We start from the raw sequence: 19,406 nt of genomic DNA on the forward strand, positions 1-19,406 counted from the left end.
ATATAGAAAATTCTCAGAACAAGTTGCATAATGGCCTAGACTGTTCAATTAAAAAAAGCAGTAGGAGGTCCCACACAGAATACCCAAGCACATGGGTGCTGTTAAGTAGCTCTTTGGATCCTAGCCATTCTTTCAAATGCCGTATTCCTGGAAATACTCCCAGTCTTAAAAGGTTAAAACAACAGCACATATACTTTCCCCTCATCAGAATAATGGAAAGGATGTGTTTTAGTACAATTTTTATGAAGGAAAATGTCAATAATTGTCTTAGCCACTTTGAGCAGGGAAGTATCCTCTAGCAAGTGTAAGGCATAGCTAGGCTTCCTCTCAACATGAAGCTAGGCCAAACCAGCAACTCCACTTCCTCCTGGTCTTTTCTGCTCTGGACTGGGCAAAGGTTGAATGCTCTTGTTTAAAGACAGCAAGCATCAAACCTGGCTAGCGTGCATCTAACAGCTCTTTTTGAAAGCCTGCCCAGAGAAGAGGGAGAATGTCTCACCTGCCGTTTTCAGCCAGGCAAAACTCACGACTCCCATAAAACAAATCAGTACTGAATATTCGAACTACTGATTCAGAAAAACTGCAGTGACACCTCACTGACAATACAAGGCTGGAAGACCAAAACTGAAGAATATGCAGCAATGGAAAAACTGGCTGTACATTCGTAGCAGAAGGCTAATTGAATTCAAGCAGGAATGGCTCCTTTATATACAACACAACACACAGCAAGGCAAGTTAAGACACTTAAAATATGGTTTCTGAAGGAAAAAAGAAACTGCTGAAAAATAATTAAAATGATCTGAACAGAAATGAGCAATAATCATAGAAGTTTAAAGCACAGAATAAAAATACTTAAGTAGCAGTTAGTGGCGGGGGGGGGAAGAACAAAAGAGGAGCTGCTTGAATGCTTCTTCTTATAGATACTTTTTCTGATTTTTTAAAATTTTATTTTTCTTAATTGTTCTTAATTGTTATATTAAATCTCATATTTTGAATTCTCACTTCAACTCTCACCTCAGTATAAATCTTATGCAAGAGCAATAATAATAATATTAATTTAAATAAAGTTCAATGACAACATAGATGAGTTAGGGATTACACTGCTATGTATGTACTTATAAGTATCTTTTCTCTTCCTTTCCCCCATTTTTTCTTTCATTGTTTTGTTTCTCCTGTTGCTTTTTACGTCAGTTTTTCTTAAAATGAAAAAAAAAAAAGCAATGATAAAACAACTCAGATCTCTGTATAACTCATTAAAAATGATCTACATCTGAAAAGCCTATGGCATATATCTGATAAAGTTATATGCTTAGAGAACATTTTGCTATGCTTTTAAGTTAGCAAAGTATTTCTCAGTCATGAAGTCTAGCCTATTTTTATTTTGGCAAAATAAGAAATAATCTTTCCTTTTGGGTTTAATCATTGCACTTAGAGTAGTATATCTACAATGAATTTAGAGAAGAAAGCTGAGATAACAAAGAGAATTGTGCAACTGACCTAGATAGGCTCCAGTACTACCCTAAAACACGAATTATAATTTAATTCTAGGAAAAACAAAAACTAACCAGCTTTGCTTGTTTTTCTATCCATAAATTTTTAAGCAAAAAAAAAAATGTAGAACCATAGGATGTTAGCTTTGTTTTTAACCTTAATTAAGGTTTGTTTTTAACAAACCTTCTTAACCTCTTAAGAGCTTGAGAAACCAATATAGATCATATCTTCCCCTCCCAAAGACCCATGAATTGTGAGCTCCCTTTAGCCTATTTTGGTCTGCTGTATTCATCTTTTCTTTTAGCTTTTTTCCTTTTTATATATTTTTTTATCTCACCTTTATTATTTTTATAAATAACTCAAGGTGACAAACATACCTAATACTCCTTCCTCCTCCTATTTTCCCCAGAACAACAACCCTGTGAGGTGAGTTGGGCTGAGAGAGAATGACTGGTCCAAAGTCACCCAGCTGGCTTTCATGCCTAAGGTGGGACTAGAACTCACAGTCTCCTGGTTTCTAGCCTGGAGCCTTAACTACTAGATCTGATGTTGTCCTGATTATGTGTTGAATCCTAGATGAATTCTTAAGTAGAATTTTTCTACGTAAGAGGTGTTAGATTCCCTAATGGTTATAAATTAATGTTATGAGCAGTATCACTCAGACTATTAGATATGGACACACTTAAGTAGAACTGAGGCAATGAAAACCTGAACAGTCTGCATCCTATAAAAACATCTGGCCTTTGTCAAGCCAGCTTTTCCTGTAGCAAACTGGCAATTTCTTCAATAAGTACCTTTATATGTAATCACTCTGCCCTATGAGCACAAAGGCAGGAGAGAAATATACATATACATTTATTTATTTACTGTCACTCCTTTTCAGAGCATCAGGAGAGTCAAGTGTCTAGCTATGATGATGCATATATCCAGTCACTTTTCCCTGCCCTTTTTATCTGTATCTTTCAACACAGCTGGAGAACATAGTAACATGAAGATACTATTGCATCTTAAAACAGCTCAAATTATGCCACATGGGCCCCACTACATAACTACTGATTCTATTCCTGACTTTTAAAAAGATGGTACTGTTATTCATATTATATACTTTTGGAAGAAATAACTTATGTGCTATCTGGTACACCATTCCACTCATCAAAAACATTATTACAGTTCTTAGTACTTACCTATGAATCGAAAATATATAAAAGGTATACAGAGCCAAAAATGTATTTTTTATTATCTTATATACATTAATAATAGTTTAGAAGTTAAGGAAAAAATGCTGAATAGCTACCATGCCACTTTCCCTTATAAACTGTTCCAAACGAGCCTGATCCAACTCTGGTTGACAGCATAACTTCACTTGCTTCTATTTCCCAGTAATAACTTGAATCCCTCTGTCCACGTGGCCTCTGCAAAACAAGCAAGTACTTCTAGTACAGACAGCATGACACGGAACCCAAGTTTTAGGATTTCATTAAAAGCACACATGAAGTATGTTCCATGATACTCGAATACCCAACCTGGATTGGCCATACAACATGTAAAATTGTGATGCAAATTTAAATTCTGAACAGGAAATATGTGTAAGAAAAATTAGGATTGTTAGCTTTCTGTTCAGAAATCTGTGGATCATGTGAAAAATAATATACACCATAATTTTGTTCCCAATAAAATATTCCAAGTTACAAAATTTATCTTGCCTTCTTTTAAAAATACCCACCCTGAATGCAATTTCATTTCTCTTCCTTTACTCCTTTTCTAATACTCCCTGCATTATTGTCAATTAGTTCCACCAGCTCAAGAGGCTGAAGCATAGACCACAATTACACTTCAAACACAGAAGACGTGGGAGAATATCTCAAGTACCAGTAAGAAAATAATTTATTTTATAAAAGTCCTGTGTGTTTTGTTAAAATTCCTTTGTCAAGGGCACTGTCCTTCCCAGCTAAAACAATTTGATTAAAGGACACTAGTGCCCACCCTCTTCTTTCTTTGTACAATTATGCAGGGGGAAGATCTACCGAAAGCTTTAGGACTTCATCTGCACACTTACAATTAGAGTGTCAGTCAGATACGGTAAAGTGAAAGGACCAATTTTTACAAGTTCATAGCTTTTTTTAGAAACTCACACAATATTCAGCTTAAGTCAGAAACATTTAACTATAAGCACATACACAGATATATACACACACACAAATCAGACTCTCATATGCAGATATTTGATATCTGTATTATATTCATTTTATCCAACTACATTTTGACACTTACTATTTTTTTTTCTTGTGGATTAGCTCCTGCAGCTCGCTCTCTTTGAGCCGGAACTGGTGTTTTAGGCTGTGACCACCCTGTTGGACTTGTATTGTTGGGGCTTCCTGACATAGCTGGTGGTGATGCTTCACATATTCAAAGAAAAAAATAACAGATTCTAATAATACAGGACTCCTTCACAAGCAAGGCTTACAGACAGGAATTGGCATGAAACTTGCATATATGCCTTATTGTATAAAGACTAAATAGCGTTTGACAATATCAATGCTAGTTTATACTGAGCTGCAACATTCTAGCACTTCCTATGTATACAGATAGTCCTCACTTAATGACTGCCCTGTTTAGCAACTGTTCAACAGTGCTGAAAAAGTAACTTTATGACTGGTCCTCACACTTATGACCATTGCAGCATCCCACGGTCACGTGATTGCCATTTGCACACTTCACAGCCTGCTTCTGACAAGCAGAATCAATGGAGAAACCAGCAGTGAAATCGCAAGTCACGCTTAACGACCATGGTGATTCACTTAACGACTGCAGGGACAAGTGATGTAAGTCCATCGTGGTCACGTGTTATCTCGCTTAACAACCACATTGCTTAGTGTCAGAGTTGCTGGTCCCAATTGTGATTGTTAAGCAAGGACTACCTGTATACACTACTAGTTATCTGCAAATAGAGCAGTTTCTCTTCAGAATATTCTGTATTCCGGGGATAGTTTGTGCATTTCCAAAAGTGTCTGTTTCAGAAACACTTTTAAACATTTTCTGTTTCCCAAGATATACTTTTGAATAGGTATGAATCTAGATTTTTTTAAGTGGCCCATTCTGGCAGTGGTGAAGATGAACTGCTTCATTTTGCACTTTTATGGAGTACCTAGTTACCATATTTTAGTGAACACACTCACCAGATTCACTGTGACTACGTATAGCATCCTGAAACAAAGAAAAAAATATTATCACTATTTCAATGTAATTTCTGTGAGAAACAGAACAGAGTAGCAAATTTCTCTGTAAAGAGAACCTGACTCAGCAGCTTTGATTTTAGACATCAAAACATCAGCCAAGACATTTGGTGAGGAGGGGATACTGGCAATTTGAAACACAAGGAATCCTAATTGCACTTTCAGAAATTACACATGCTTAGCATTCAAGACTCAACATGAGGCCCAAGTGATTTATTTACAGTTTGTACAGGAATGTCGAAATTATAATCCATATTTTTTGTACATTCTTAGAAATTATTTAAATAAGTGGTATACAAGCAATCCAAAATAAATAAGCCGAGAAAGGAAGAACAAATGCATATGATGGTTTTAATATTTCAAATTCATTTTTGTATAAAATGCTTCTTATCCTAGTGTCTAAAGCCAGTGTTGTCCAAACTTGGCCACTTTAAGATGAGTGGACTTCAACTCCCAGAATTCCCCAGCCAGCCATGGCTGGGGAATTCTGGGAGTTGAAGTCCACTCATCTTAAAGTGGCCAAGTTTGGACAACACTGGTCTAAAGCAGATACTTTGTTTAAAACATAGCCACAAACTGAATCTGTAAAAAATTCAGATGCCTTCCAGTAGAGCACTGCTGCAGCTGAGCTGGCTTCTCTTTCTCTTTCTCCATGCTATGCATGCTAGTCTATGTAAACGTGCACAGCTGTGATCAAAGACACATTTGTACTGTTCCCTGTCTGTCCAATACCATCCAAATCAATATTTGGATAATTGACAGAAAGACACACATGCCCAAATACTCCACAAAACAAAACCCAAGGTCAAAATGTGGGCCACGTGATGCACTTCTGCTGATGATAAACTTGTCTGCCCCTGTAAATTGGCTAGAAACCACTCAGAGCTTTTTGAAAGGTAGGTAGGTTTAAGAATACAATGCATAAAACAGAAGTAATAAGGGTTCAAATAATTTTCTAATAAAGGTATGGAAAAGTTGAATGGAATCCTGTGTGAGAATTACATGATAGATGAAGAGATTCAGTTATAAAAAAGACAACTGGGAACAGCTTCAGGTCCCAAGAACTATGTGTAAGAGCACAGGAGTACCTGCCTATTTATTGTTTTCATTGTACCTTTGCACCACATAAAAACTGTGTTCCAGATGATCATCTGAGCTTCTGAAACTGTTCTTGGAAACACATATGCAAAGGGAAAAGGGCACGTGTGCACAAGGTTCACCAAATGATGCCTTAGATCCCTGTCAGACTGAAAGCAACTGTTGCATGTTCTTGTGGACGTATGTAGAAGACAGGTGGTTTTCCAATGTTTAAAAGAATCAGTTCTCTTATAAGTAAAAATATAACGAAGATGCCAAATTGTTAATACTAAAAAAAATTAAAAATGGCTGTATTTCAAGTTTTGCCAATTTAATTTGAGTATCAAATACTTATTTTCACTTCAAGTACAGTATTGTGTGTTCTCTTTTATAACAGAAAATTGTATACTGAAAGCTTACTTTATATAAACTGAACGGTGAATACAGAATCCCATTCAGCTATTTAGTGAGAATCTATACTAACTCATCAATAACGGGATGAGTTATTTCTGACTCCATTTCTGTATACATATTTAACTAGCATATTTACTTTTATAATTTGAAGATATAAGAGGATGGCATTGAAATGAAAAGGTTCAAGCTAAGTGGCTACGGATCTTATTCTGTAGTGCTAACTCAGACTATACTACAGCTGAAATTCTACTAAATATTAACAACCCTGATTTTAGTATTAGGGTCAAGCAAACATGCCACTAGTACTTCAGAATGAAGTTTCAGTTAATTCACTCTAATCTGGCCAACTGTTTTAGCAATTCTGTTAAATGAACAAAACAAAGGCATCCAGACAATACCTACTCTTCCCCTTAAACAGAATCGTCTGCACCAGGACCTGGGAGAAGCATTCAGGCTGTTATTCTAGTTCAAAGCAATGAGAAATAAGAAAAGAACAGAAGGAGTAGTAAAAAAAACAGTTTCCAGCTGCTAAAGATGAAAGAAGTATAGAACAGAAATTGGGGGGAAAAAAGAGTTAATATAGTAGCTACGCGCAAGTTATATTATCTAAGAACTGCAGGAATTTTAAAACTTGATGCAATAGCCTCACAAAGTTAGCCAAGCAGACCTTCCACAGACCATGAAAGTTCCTGAAAGGGAAGTTCTCTAAATTATCTTCTTCCCCCTCCCCAAAATTGGAGAGCAGTAAGATTCTGCCGTAAACCAAACTTGCATACAAAACAGACCTATGGAAAAGAAAGAATTCAAGGTATGTTGTGAGTAAATAGAACACTTAACCTTATAAGGAAAACAAATGAAAAAGATTTGATGGTGCAAAATCAAGTAGAATTAATTTAATAACTACATTTCATTTTTCCACAAAAAAACCCCCACCTAATTACATGCAATGAAAACCCAAGGAAAAAAACCAAAAATATTATGGAGCCCAAGGAAAAATCATATTTTTCCTCTGTTTAACTCAAAACTGTTTATCTCAACACTTCATTCCTGGTTTAAGCATTTGTAGGTGTGACAATATGACCTATTTATCTGTTCTACAGAGAAGGCAGATCAATGCAAAACACATAAATACAAAATAAAACCCACCACGTTCATGCAATCAGAATAACCAGGAACTCAACATTCTAACATTGCCTTGTCTGTAAGAACTGTAAATTCTGTAGCCACTAGCTGGGGGACAATTTTTATAGAGAAGGCAGTGTTTTTCCCGGAATGAAAATATGAATATCAGTATTCTGCAAAACTATTTTATTATACAAATTATACACATTGAGATCAATCTGTTCTAACAAGAATTTGAAAATCTACCAATTACTATTTCCAATATCATAACAGATCTCTGGATATCTTGAGATATTTTTCTATAATCTCTTCTGTAAGCTTTAACATTCAGATACTTGAAACTTCATCAATATTAAGAATAGCTCCCCAAATCTACATTGGCTATCTACTACCCTGTCATTTGATGTCTGCAACGGGAGAAAAAAAGCAGTGTGAAAAATCTAAATAAAAATTAGATTTTACAACTGAATCATTTGGATTTCAAACAAGCAAATAAACATTAACTCCCCATAAGCTGTTTTATGATTATTCAGGCTCTATCATAAGGCAGAATGATTTAACTGCTTTAGACGAAATGAACTGATTCCAAAACATTAAAATACAGTAAGATATTATCTATTTATTACTACTGGTCTTTTATTCTAAGAAGATTACAGTGGTACCTCAGTTCACGAACTTAATTCGTTCCGTGACTCTGGTCGCGACCCGAATCAGTCGCGACCTGAATCAAATTTTCCCATAAGGTTCAATGTAAATACGGTTAATCTGTTCTGACCCCTCCGAATTTGGTCGCGACCCAATTTTGGTCGCGTCCCGAATCAAATTTTCCCATGAGGTTCAATGTAATTACGGTTAATCCGTTCTGAACCATTTTTTTTTTTTTAAACCACAAAAATGTGACACAAAGTACAGTATGAAGAAATAGAACGCTAACCTTGCTCGACACGACTTCTGGCGTGGAGGACAGGAAGGCGGGTGGGGAGGCGGTTATTGCTTGGAGGGAGAGTCCCCCTCCCTACAGGAAGCCACGACCATGTGTCACGGGAGGGAAAATGGCCGCGGATCCTGTTCGTCACCCAATCCGGCGTTCGCGAACGGAAGCAAAATTTTGCGAACGGTGCTGTTCGTGACCCAAATTGGTTGTGAACAGAAGCATTCGTGACCTGAGGTACCACTGTATTTGTTTGAATGCTATCTTCAATTTGGAGGGGATAATGTAGCAGTACATTTGCCCTTTCATCTTAGATACCATAAACAGCATAATATCTTGTTGTGCCCTATGATACAAGGATGGTTCTTTCATTCTACTCAATCAGCTTTGTAAGAAGCTGTAGCACAGTAAGTCATAGTTAATAAAGATCAAAATTGGCTCCACTGTTCATCAATTAGCACAAATAGCACTGAAAGAATGAGATGTTACTAAGTTTATCCTATATGGCCGCAAATAACTTGTTCTTCAATCCTCTAAATCATAGCATAGAAAATTGATAACAACCTATATGAGGATGTTGTCTGAGAAATGTTTGATACAGGTAGTCCTCAATTTACATCCATTCGTTTGGCGACCATTCAAAATTATGACGGTGCTGAACGAATGGTCCTTGGAGTTATGGCCATCCCAGCAACCCTGTGGTCATGTGATCACAATCCAGGCACTTGGCAACCCATTTGCCCTTATGACTGGTTAACCAAGTACCCTGCAATCATGTGATTGCCATTTGCAACCTTCCCTACTGGCCTCCCCAAAAAGTCAATAGGGAAGCCGGCAGGGAATACCGCAAGTTGCTGGGGTAAGTCTCTCCCACCCACACACCTTCCCCAACCCCTCTGCGCTTGCACCATACTGGCCACTCGCACACCCCTGCACACCCTCCCTGAACCCGAGCAGCACCTCTCACATGTCCTCCCTGACCTGTGTGGCACTTCAGGCGCACCACCACACAACTTCCCTGACCCGCACACTCCCTTGCACACACTCCCCAACCCTCCCTTGCACACCCTCACTCCCTCCCACACCTGGCAGCAGCCACTTACCTGTCTGCAGGCCTGGGACTTGCAACTTCCTGCTGACTTCCCCACTGACTTTGGTTGTGGGAAGCTGGCTGGAAGTTGCCTTGCCTAATAACCGTGGGATTCAGTAAATGACGGCAAGCGGGACTGCAGGGATTGCTGTTGCTAAGCAATGCAGTTGGGCTTTATGACTGTATCACTTAGCAACCAAAATTCCTGTCCCAATTGTCATCATAAGTTGAGGACTACCTGTAAAATTGTTCTTCTTAAGCCAGGCGCACAAGGGATAAAGAGCATACAACTAAAGCAGCTTAATTCCTACTCCTCCAAACTATGGTTTAGAGAATCAGAAACAAATACATCTAATGAAACCAGTTCAAGAATTATTAAATAGATATACAGTCAGATATTTTAAAATACCAACTAAATAACAGGGAGTAAGATTACCTCAATTATCCGGTTATCCACAGGCATAGTAGTACTGACCATGTGGACATTTGGGGTAGATGTAGATCTTTGTCTTTGAGAAAGAGAACATTCAGGAGAAGGATTTGTTCCACTGAATGTGAAAACATGAGGTGTAGAATATCTATGCTGAGAACTAAAGGAGAGAAAACAAAAGGTATAATTTATCCTATTATATTAAGAAATTAGCACTGACTTGTGAGAATCTAAAGAACCTATTCCAGAGTCTATCAAATAACTAGCTTTATAAGCCAGCTCTCTAGAAATAACAAGTTATGTTGGAAATGATCATAGCTTCTTAATTATGTCCTTCCCCCAATCTGTCTTGGTTTCTTACATCACAGTTTCCCAAAACATTCAGATTGGAGAAATTGATTTTAAAAGATGACTTCAAATTAGGACCACATCCCTAAATTGCAGACTTATTCTGAACCATGGAGCGCTTTACAAAATCATTACAGGTAGTCCTCACTTAACATCCATTCGTTCAGCAACTGTTCAAAGTTACAACAGCGCTGAAAAAATGGGCTTACGACTGGACCTCAAAGTTCCAGCCATCGCAGTGTCCCTGTGGTCATATGAACAAAATTAGGGTCCACCTGCTTTTACAATTGACCCCCTGCTGCTCCTCCCACCCTCAGCTAACCTTCATCATCATCTTCACCTACCTCCCTTCTTGTGCACTCACCATCCTGGCCATACACAAGGCACCATGGAAACGTCCCGCAGACCGGCAGGTGAGCACAGGCAGGTGCGTGCCACACCACATGCCACCACCAGTTGGGGCCTTCTTTCACAGTGTGCTGTGCCAGTGCAAAAGAAGGACCTGGCTGGTATGCAGTGTGGTGGGCCTGGCAGTGGGCAAGGCTGGGCGGCAGATAGGCGGGCAGTCAAAAGGGCAGAGATGGGGGGAGATAGGTGGGTGGGGGGAGTTGAAGTGGAGGCAGTCCCTTATCTTCTTCCAAAAATGGCTTGGATTCGGGTGGGTCCTTGCCTAACAACCGCGTGGGATTCACTCAATGACAGCAACTGGGATTGCCAAAAATGTCATCGCTAAGCAGAGCAGTCATGTGATGTTTCGTTTAACTACCATGTTGCTTAAAGATGGAGTTGCTGGTCTCAATTAGGGTCATTAAGTGAGGACTACCTGTACTAAGAATTTTATTTATTTATTCAGTTTATGTAGCCTGATTCTGGGCAACTCAGAGAATTAAAAACCACAGCAAAATATAATAAAAAAAATACAAATAAACCATAAAACCATTTTAAAGTAAGCTTAAAACCATAAAAACATAATCAGCAGCATTTACAATCCATACATCATGAGTAGTACAACCATCTAGCAGGCTCCACACCACAACCAGATCCCCAGGCATGATGGCAAAACCATGTCTTCAGAGCTTTCTAGGAGGCAGGTACAGTCAGAGCCAATCTAACCTCTGGGAGGATGATATTCCAAACGGTGAGTGCCATGGCAGAAAAGCTCAATATAGCCACAATGTAGGAATGATATAGTCAAATGATTTTAAAATTTCTATATAGCCAGAATTAACTTAAGTGCAAAAGCAGCTGAAATCTTTCCTACAATTATCTTTACACAAGGCATATTAAATAATACAGCAACTGGCAAATGCAGTGTTTTTATGCACTGCCTTGGGTCTACATCTTAAAGTCATTGGACTCCCTCCTCTCCAAGGAAAAGGATCAAAGGCATTATTTGGGTTGCCTTTGTCCCTGAACTCCAAATTTAAAACCAAGGCTTAAGATGGTCTTGCAATTCTGGTGTGGAGGGCAATCAAAAAACTATTATTGACTACTTATAGCTTACCAAACTTTGAAGCTAAGGCACATTCCAGAAAGTAATCAAACCCTGGTTTGGACATGCAGATAAGCACGCCCCTTTAAAAACAGTTAATCAAAAGTTTTTTTAAAAAAAATTCAACAGGGAACATTAACCTCTAGAATTTTTGGTCTGGACCTTATTGCTTTAGATCCGGAGGCAAAGGAATTACTTGTTAAATTATTGTGACTGTGCAAAGCTATACTACTTTGCTGAGCTACCTTAGGTGGTACTGAAGAAGTGAATCAATTGGAGGTGAAGTGTTCCTTTAAAAACCTTACCATTTTACACACATAAGAGTTTTGCCCAGAAATTCATAGTGCTTTTTTGATGCATGGTTGTGCAGGCTTCTGTCATTTCTGCTATGAATGCTGTCAAAAACAGTAACAATAAAAAATACAACTTAAAGGCCACTTACTTAACAGGCATCCGAGACACAGATTCACGTATTCGCCGAGTCATCAAAGGAGGTGCTGAGATACCACTATCACCAACATTTGAATGTGGAAACAATCTGAAATCAAAGCATGCAAAGAAAAAAATTACCAAACTCAAGAGATTTTAAGGTTTGAACCAGGGCAACTGTGTTTTCTTCAACAGAAAAATCATAATTAACACAGGTTGAACAGTACATAACTTTAAAAATGCTTTCACATAGTACGTTACACCATAACTAGAATGTATTAAGTAAATCATGGTTAAGCAAAGTATGACTTAGCATGATGAATGGTCTACATATTTCTAAAAATGAATCTGTACTTTCAGAGGAGTGTGGCAAAACTGGATTTGGTGAGATAAATCATTCCAAGTTTATTTTGGGGATAAATAGTTAAAACATCACTGCCCCTACCCAAAAACAATAAACTTAGAATTCTTATACTGAAATTGTATTTTCTATTTTATTTTCTTGATAGCATAGTACTTTAGGTAAGGGGATAAGAATTATTATATTCTGTCTCTCTTTTAGTCTGAGGACCAGCTCAGGACAACTAAAACTTTATTTAAGAATGAACAGGTAATACGGACATAAACTGCTTTTGTTTAGAGGTAGAGAAGTGTGAGCTGTTTTAACAGAACGCTGCTATGTTTTCTCACATGCACCAGTCTCTCTCTTTTCTTTATATATACTGATTGCCTCAATCCCGCCCCCTTTGTTTACTCTGTCAGCTGCGTCTCTCCTCACACCTCTTTCTCACTCTTTCTTTCTTAACTTTCTGCTCAGCCTTGTTTACAGGTAGTCCTCGACTTACAACCACAATTGGGTCCGGAATTTCTATCACTAAGCTAGGCAGTCGTAAAGTGAGATGTCACAGACCACATCACTTAACAACTGCAATCCTGGCAATCCCCTTTCCCATCGTTTAGCGAATTTCACCAGTCATTAGCTGAGGACTCATCCCCATTCAAGACATTCTGGGCTTGGTCCCTCCCAGCCCTGAGCCTCAGCAAGGTAAGGGCTGTCCAACTCCTCCCACTCACCTATCTCCCCCCCATCTCTGCCCTTTTGGCCACCCTGCACTCTTCGTTACAGGGCGGCAAGCATCCCCAGAACTGTGCAGCTCTGGGGCTGCTTGCCAGGCTGTGGGTCAGGGGCTTCTTGGGGCACCGTGGCTCTGGGTATGCAAGAAGCCCCTGAGCCACAGCACAGTGCGAAGCTGCAGCTGACCCTGGAAGCCTCAGCTGCCCCAGCCGACCCCAGTAAGCGCCAGCATGCTGCAGTGCCTGGGAAACCTCAGCAAGAGCCAGCAAGCATTCATTCGCCAAGCTGCTTTCTCTCCCAGTTTCATGCACCAACCTTTCGCCCTTTGTGCTCAGCCACACAGGCAAAGCAGAAGCACCTCACTGCCTCCTTTTCGGACCCAGCTTTTCTGGCAAAGGTTTTCTACGACTGCTCCCCAGTCCGGCCCAGCAGCACAGCACAAATAAGAATGCCAGCCAACAGGGAAGGCCAGAAGCAGTTTTGTCCAATTAGAAAGCCTTCAGAAAGCTGCCCTGTCTTTCCAAAGGCTTTCTGAAGACAGCACAGCTTTCCAAAGGCTCAGGGAGCCACATGTAGGAAATGTTTGCCGAAGAAGCTGGGTCCAAAAAGGAGACAACAAAGGCAGCGGGGTGCTTCTGCTTCAGCTACGGTGTCTGGGCACAAAGGGCGAAAGACTGGTGCAGGGAACTGGGAGAGAAGGCACCTTGGGAAACAAATGCTTGCTGGGGCTTCCTGGGTGCTCCGGCATACTGGTGCTTGCTGGGACAGGCAGGGGGGACTGAGGCTTCCAGGGGCAGCTGTGGCTTTGTGCTGCAATGTGGCTCAGGGGCTTCTTGCAACCCCAGAGCCGTGGATGCCAAGAAGGCCTTGAGCCGCAGCCTGCCAAGCAGCCCCAGAGCCACGTGGTTCTGGGGCTGCTTGCCATCCCCGCAAGGCAGGGTGCAGGGCAGCCAAAAGGGCAGAGATGGGGGGCAAGATAGGTGGCTAGTGGGAGTTGAAGTACCCCTGTGGTCATAAGTGCGGGCGGGCTGCCAAGTGCCCAAATTTTGATCACGTTACCGCAGGGGCACTGCAATGGCTGTAACTTCGAGGACCAGTTGTAAGTCCATTTTTTCAGCACCATCGTAACTTCAAACAATCGCTGAATGAATGGTTGTAAGTCGAGGACAACCTTTATAAGGAAATGCCCAGTTAACCCTTTATTTACTTTAGTAGAATGTAGGTGTGCACCTTCATGGATTGTTACCATATACTAGCAAAGGGGCTTGCGCATCGGAGTATTGCTTTGAGCTATGATATTGGAATATACACTCCCAGAAGGGTCATCCATAATAGGCAAGTCTTTGAAAAGGGGTCAGATTAAATATAATCTATTGGAGAAAGAAATGGCAACCTATTCCAGTGTTCTGACAAAACCAAATGGATATTCTCAACAAGAAAATATCAGTATGATACTGAAAAGATAAGGCACCCAAATTGGAAGATCCCCAATAAACTCCTGGAGAAGAGCATACAGCAAGTGCAAGTAGCATTGGTGTTTATGACGTGGCTAGATTAAAGCCAAAAGGATGTGGCCAAAAGCAAAAAAAAAGTTCAGTGCTGCAAAATATGTATGCCACTGGCATATGGAACGTCACAACATGAACCAAGGCAAACTTCATGTTATCAGAGCAACAGCAACAAGCCTGAGCATTGCATTCTGGGAATCAGCACACTGAAAGTCACTGGAATATTTCATATCAGAGAATTATCAGATCTTCTAATGCATGATCCAAATCTATGCTCCAACCACAGTTGCAGAAGAAGCAGAAGTTCTATGACAACTTGCAGCACCTTGTCAACACAAAACCAAAAAGAGATGCCATACTCAGTAAAACAGCATGTAGAATAATGGGAAAATTTAGCCTGAAACAAAATAAGAGACAGACCAATAGAGTTAGGCCAAGAAAAGTGAATGTTTATAGCGAATATTTTCATTACAACAACCCAAAATACAACTTTATACATGGACATCACCAAAAGAACATCAGCTAAATTAAACTGACCATGTACTCTACAAACAAAAATGAAAAAACTATTTAGTCAGCAAAAACAAGACTTGGTGCTAACTGTGGCCCAGATCACAAATTCATTTTTGCAAAATTACAACTTAAATGAAAGAAAAGAAATAAAATAGACCAACCATAAGACCTCAGCAATATCCTATTATGATTATGGAGTGAAGGTAAATAATAGGTTTAAGGGATTAGATTAATAAAAAGAGTGCTTCAAGAATGCTGAGCTGAAATGTGTGACATAATTACAGATGAAACAGACAAAAATATCTCAAAATGCAAAGGCAAAAGAAGGCAAAATAGTTGTTTGACACATTGAAAACAGCTGAAGAAAGGCAGAAAGCAAAAGGAAATTTTACCCAACTAAATGTGGAGCTATAAAGAAGACCAAGAAGAGACAAGGAATTACATTTAAATAAGCAATACCACAAAAATAAGGATAAAGAATGGGAAAGACAAGAGATTTATATAACAAAATTACAGAAACGAGGGGAAACTTTTATGCAAAGATGGGCACAATACAAAACAAAAAAGCAAAGATCTATTGAAGAAAGAAGATATAAAGAAAAAATGGTCCAAATATATGGAAGTACTATAGAAAAAAGATTCCAAAATCGATGATGCAAAGGTTTGATTACCGAATTGGAGCCAGATATTCTGGAAAGAGACGTTAAATGGGTTTTAGAAAATACTAACAATTAAGCTGCAGGAATTGATAAAATATCAATAGAATTACTTAAAATCTGTAAAAATGATGCCATTAAAGATCTATATGTGATTTGTAAGTGGGTATCAAAAACACAGCAACGGCCAAAGAATGAGAAAGATCTGTTTATCTTCCAATTCTAAAAAAGAACAATCTAAAGAATTTCAAGCTACTGAATAATTGAATATATCTCACATGCCAGTAAGACAAGGCTCAAGATTTTACAATCCAGATTTCAACAATAGATGGAACATGAACTGCTAGATGTATATGCTGGATTCAGAAAAAGCAGGGGCACCCAAGATCATATTGCTAACATCTGATGAATAATGAAAAAGGCAAAACAATTTCAAAAGGATGCTTATATTTGCTTTATTGATTATACAAATGTTTTTGACTATGAAGACCACAGCTAATTATGAATAGCCCTTAAAAACATGCATGTACCAGGCTACCTCATTTACCTTTTCTTTTTATGAAAGCAACAGTAACTGCAGAATATGGAGCAAACAAGAGAGTTGTTTGCTACTTGGGAGAAAGATTATGACAGACCTAGATCAAATGTTAAAATCAAGGCCTTGATTTTCCCAGTTGTAAAGTACTGCGTGAAAGCTGGACCATCAGAAAGACAGAACAAAGAAAAACTGATGCCTCTGAACTGTGGTTGCTGGAGAAAATTGTTTAGAATACCTCGGATTACAAGACGAACAAATCATTCAGTGCTAGATGAATTAAAACCAGATTGTTTACTGAGAGCACTAATAATGAAGCTAAAGCTTAAATATTTTGAACACAAAATGAGAAGGAAAGTCACTGGAGAAGACTCTGAGGCCTGGAAAAAAAGGCAATGGGGGGGAAGGTGACAGGTGGCTAGATACTATCACTGATAACACAAACATGAGCTTTTAAAAACTCAAAGAAACAGTTACTGACAGATAATCATGGTGAAATGATACCACTGAGTTAGAAGTGACTAACAACTGAAAAATAACAAAAGGGGTATGCAAAACATTTTGGATTTAAATAACTTTGAATCTGTGGCGCTCTCATTTCAAGTCTTAAACAATTGCTTTGAGCTTGAAACTCACTTGCTATTTCAGGTTCAAAGGGGGAATTTCAAGTTCCAAATATTATCAAAATGATTGAAACAATACATAATGAATGAAGAACAGCCATTCTGAACTCAAAGCAAGACATTTTGATTTTAAACCCTTTTGCAAATTCCTTGCAGAATGTGTAAGTTGTTATTCCATCACAAGGATCATATTAGCTTTAGCTGAGACCTTTAGTACAATATCAGGACAGAAAAAAAATGGCAAAAGTCAAAGGACTAGTAGACCTGCTGACACACTGCTTCCTTAATCATGGTTTACTGAATAGATTACATATGGCTTAGCTAAAACACACAAAGCCCTAAATCATGATTTCTAAACAACCATGGTTGGATTCACCACACCAAAATCAAATAAACCACATACTGGTTTTCCACAACGTGTGAACCAGACAATAAAATAAAAATAGTTACAATTAAAATGTGTTTTCAGATTCTATGTAAGTACTTCAGTTTGCATCTTTGAGCAAAGACCCACTATAAATTTAGCTATAAAGCTACAGCAGTGAGCGGAATGACAAAGATTCTAAACAAACAGGAGGGGCAGCTAATTTTACAAATACTTTTCCCCATTCCTGATATTACCTGCTGAAACAAGCACCAGCATTAAAAACAAAGGAAAAATAAACAACTGAGCAGTTTAGGGAACCTGCGCTGGCAACAAACACAGACCAAAGCCTAGCTCCTGCCAGGTGCACTAAGAACAAATAAAAAGTACAAAAGGTGTAGTTACAGTGCAATGGTTAAAATAATGCACACAGTTGCTGCGTATCAAGTCACAGATGGAGATCATTGCTGCAGTAGAAGCAGCAGTATCATTCCAACATGGTGAACACAGGAAGTAGGCAAATGAAATGCCAATAGCAAACAAAATAGTTCAAACTTTCTGAAAAAGTCCTTGCAACTTTTACATAGAATGTTTAAGAAAGAATTATCAGTCAGGCAACTAATCAACAATATGGTGACTGGCCTTTTTTTTTTTTTTTTTTTAAAGTATTCAGGGTTCTGCATTATTTCAACAGGTAGAATTGCTTCTATACCAGATCCTAAAAAGTCCTTACAAGAGTTGCCGGATATTGCTCCAGTCCACACACATAGTTGGAACTTTTGTGCTGCAGTGTTCATGGAATTTGTAACCACAGGTTTGACATCGGAATCCATTTAATAAAAACTTCTGACAGATGTCACAGTATGCAAGCTTCAGAAATGTTTTTCGTGCCTAGAAAACAATTGTAATTGTTTGTCACTTATGTTGCTAATTATGAAGAGCAAACAACTTTCAATAAATGTGTTTTTAAAAGCTAACTTCAGTTTATTTATATTTTCAAATGGTATATTTTCATGGGCATTGAGCATCCATTACAATCAGCAAACTCTAACATCTTGATCTAATTTTAATAGATATATAGAAACAAATACATTCTCAAACAGGCTTCTTGCTGATCAGATATCCACATTTATAGCATGTATCATTTGGAGAGGAAATTGTCAAATTTCCTCTTAATTCTCCGCCTCCAACCAAGTACATACTGCATTTGCTCAGTTACCTTTTCTTCTCACTATGCACCATATCAACTTCAAAGATTCTCTGAAGTTCAATATATCCAAGGGGACATAAGTTGGAGGAAGGCTAGACCATGCTAAATTTACAGATGGATTTTTTAAAAAAATTACTTGCAGTATCTCTATTATCCTAGCCCAATGCATGTGTTACTAAATGAAAGGACAAAAGGATCATGAAAATGCGTGTTCCAATCTTTGTGAACTGATTATGGCTTTTACATCATACAGAAGACTGCACACTTAGCAAAGCTTAGAATTTGTCTTCACAGCTTTCTCACCAATTTTCAGAAGTTTCGGAAAAAGGACCGGAAGCTGGCACGTGTGCCCTATGCTCCCTCCATACTTTCATTTTGTAATACCTGTACTTGATCAGTGAGAGTATTCTATTACAATCATTAGGCCAAGACTGGAAGAAGCACTAAGCATAGCAACTGTGATGATCCAGGCGCCTAGAGGATCATAACTAACTAGAGGACAAATTAGTGTATTTTCTGCCTCTTTCTTCATGCAAGAAAAGGAAGCCCCAAATATCTTTGACTACTGAGTTGTCCAGGTGTTGAATGTTTTAATCACACAACACCAAACTAGCAGGCAGTAAGTTTTGATATGGACTTCAAGTGATGACTTCTACTTCAGCATGAACCATCACCAATCTCTATGGTAGTTCCTTTCCTATTATCCTATATATATGATGTACTGCAGGAGAATCCATTCACACATTCACTGTGAGTTGCTAGGTAAGAAAGGAAAAATAACTAATTGGTTAAGAAAATGAGTTTGTGTTATTTATATTAGTTAAAAAATAACTTTCTAACAATGCAGGCATTGATCCAAGGATCA

General features: G+C 38.6%; 1 protein-coding gene and 1 long non-coding RNA gene across 10 annotated transcripts in view; one reads left to right on the top strand and one right to left on the bottom strand.

Annotated features, from left to right (window-relative positions):
- The window catches only part of RAF1 (Raf-1 proto-oncogene, serine/threonine kinase), a 113,040-nt gene that overhangs the window by 11,294 nt on the left and 82,340 nt on the right, over nt 1–19,406 (bottom strand). For 7 of the 9 annotated variants that reach the window (XM_088134121.1, XM_088134120.1, XM_088134123.1 and 4 more), the window contains 7 exons: nt 18,065–18,222; nt 12,071–12,166; nt 9,795–9,948; nt 6,618–6,677; nt 4,668–4,695; nt 3,763–3,887; nt 2,786–2,903 (listed from right to left, as the gene is read on the bottom strand). In XM_088134121.1, the coding sequence (XP_087990247.1) occupies nt 2,786–2,903; nt 3,763–3,887; nt 4,668–4,695; nt 6,618–6,677; nt 9,795–9,948; nt 12,071–12,166; nt 18,065–18,222 (739 nt within the window). The remainder of the gene's footprint in view (nt 1–2,785; nt 2,904–3,762; nt 3,888–4,667; nt 4,696–6,617; nt 6,678–9,794; nt 9,949–12,070; nt 12,167–18,064; nt 18,223–19,406) is intronic. The other 2 variants (XM_088134118.1, XM_007425566.4) reach the window with 1 other exon arrangement.
- LOC148216709 (uncharacterized) lies at nt 643–18,117 on the top strand. Its single transcript, XR_015794863.1, has 3 exons — nt 643–730; nt 3,282–3,362; nt 18,026–18,117. It is a non-coding gene; the product is annotated as an uncharacterized LOC148216709 (long non-coding RNA).

Source organism: Python bivittatus, unplaced genomic scaffold (genome assembly GCF_059951505.1).
Source record: "Python bivittatus isolate LINGU-HERP-01145 unplaced genomic scaffold, Pbiv_v1 ctg000080_np1212, whole genome shotgun sequence".
Lineage (NCBI taxonomy): Eukaryota > Metazoa > Chordata > Lepidosauria > Squamata > Pythonidae > Python > Python bivittatus.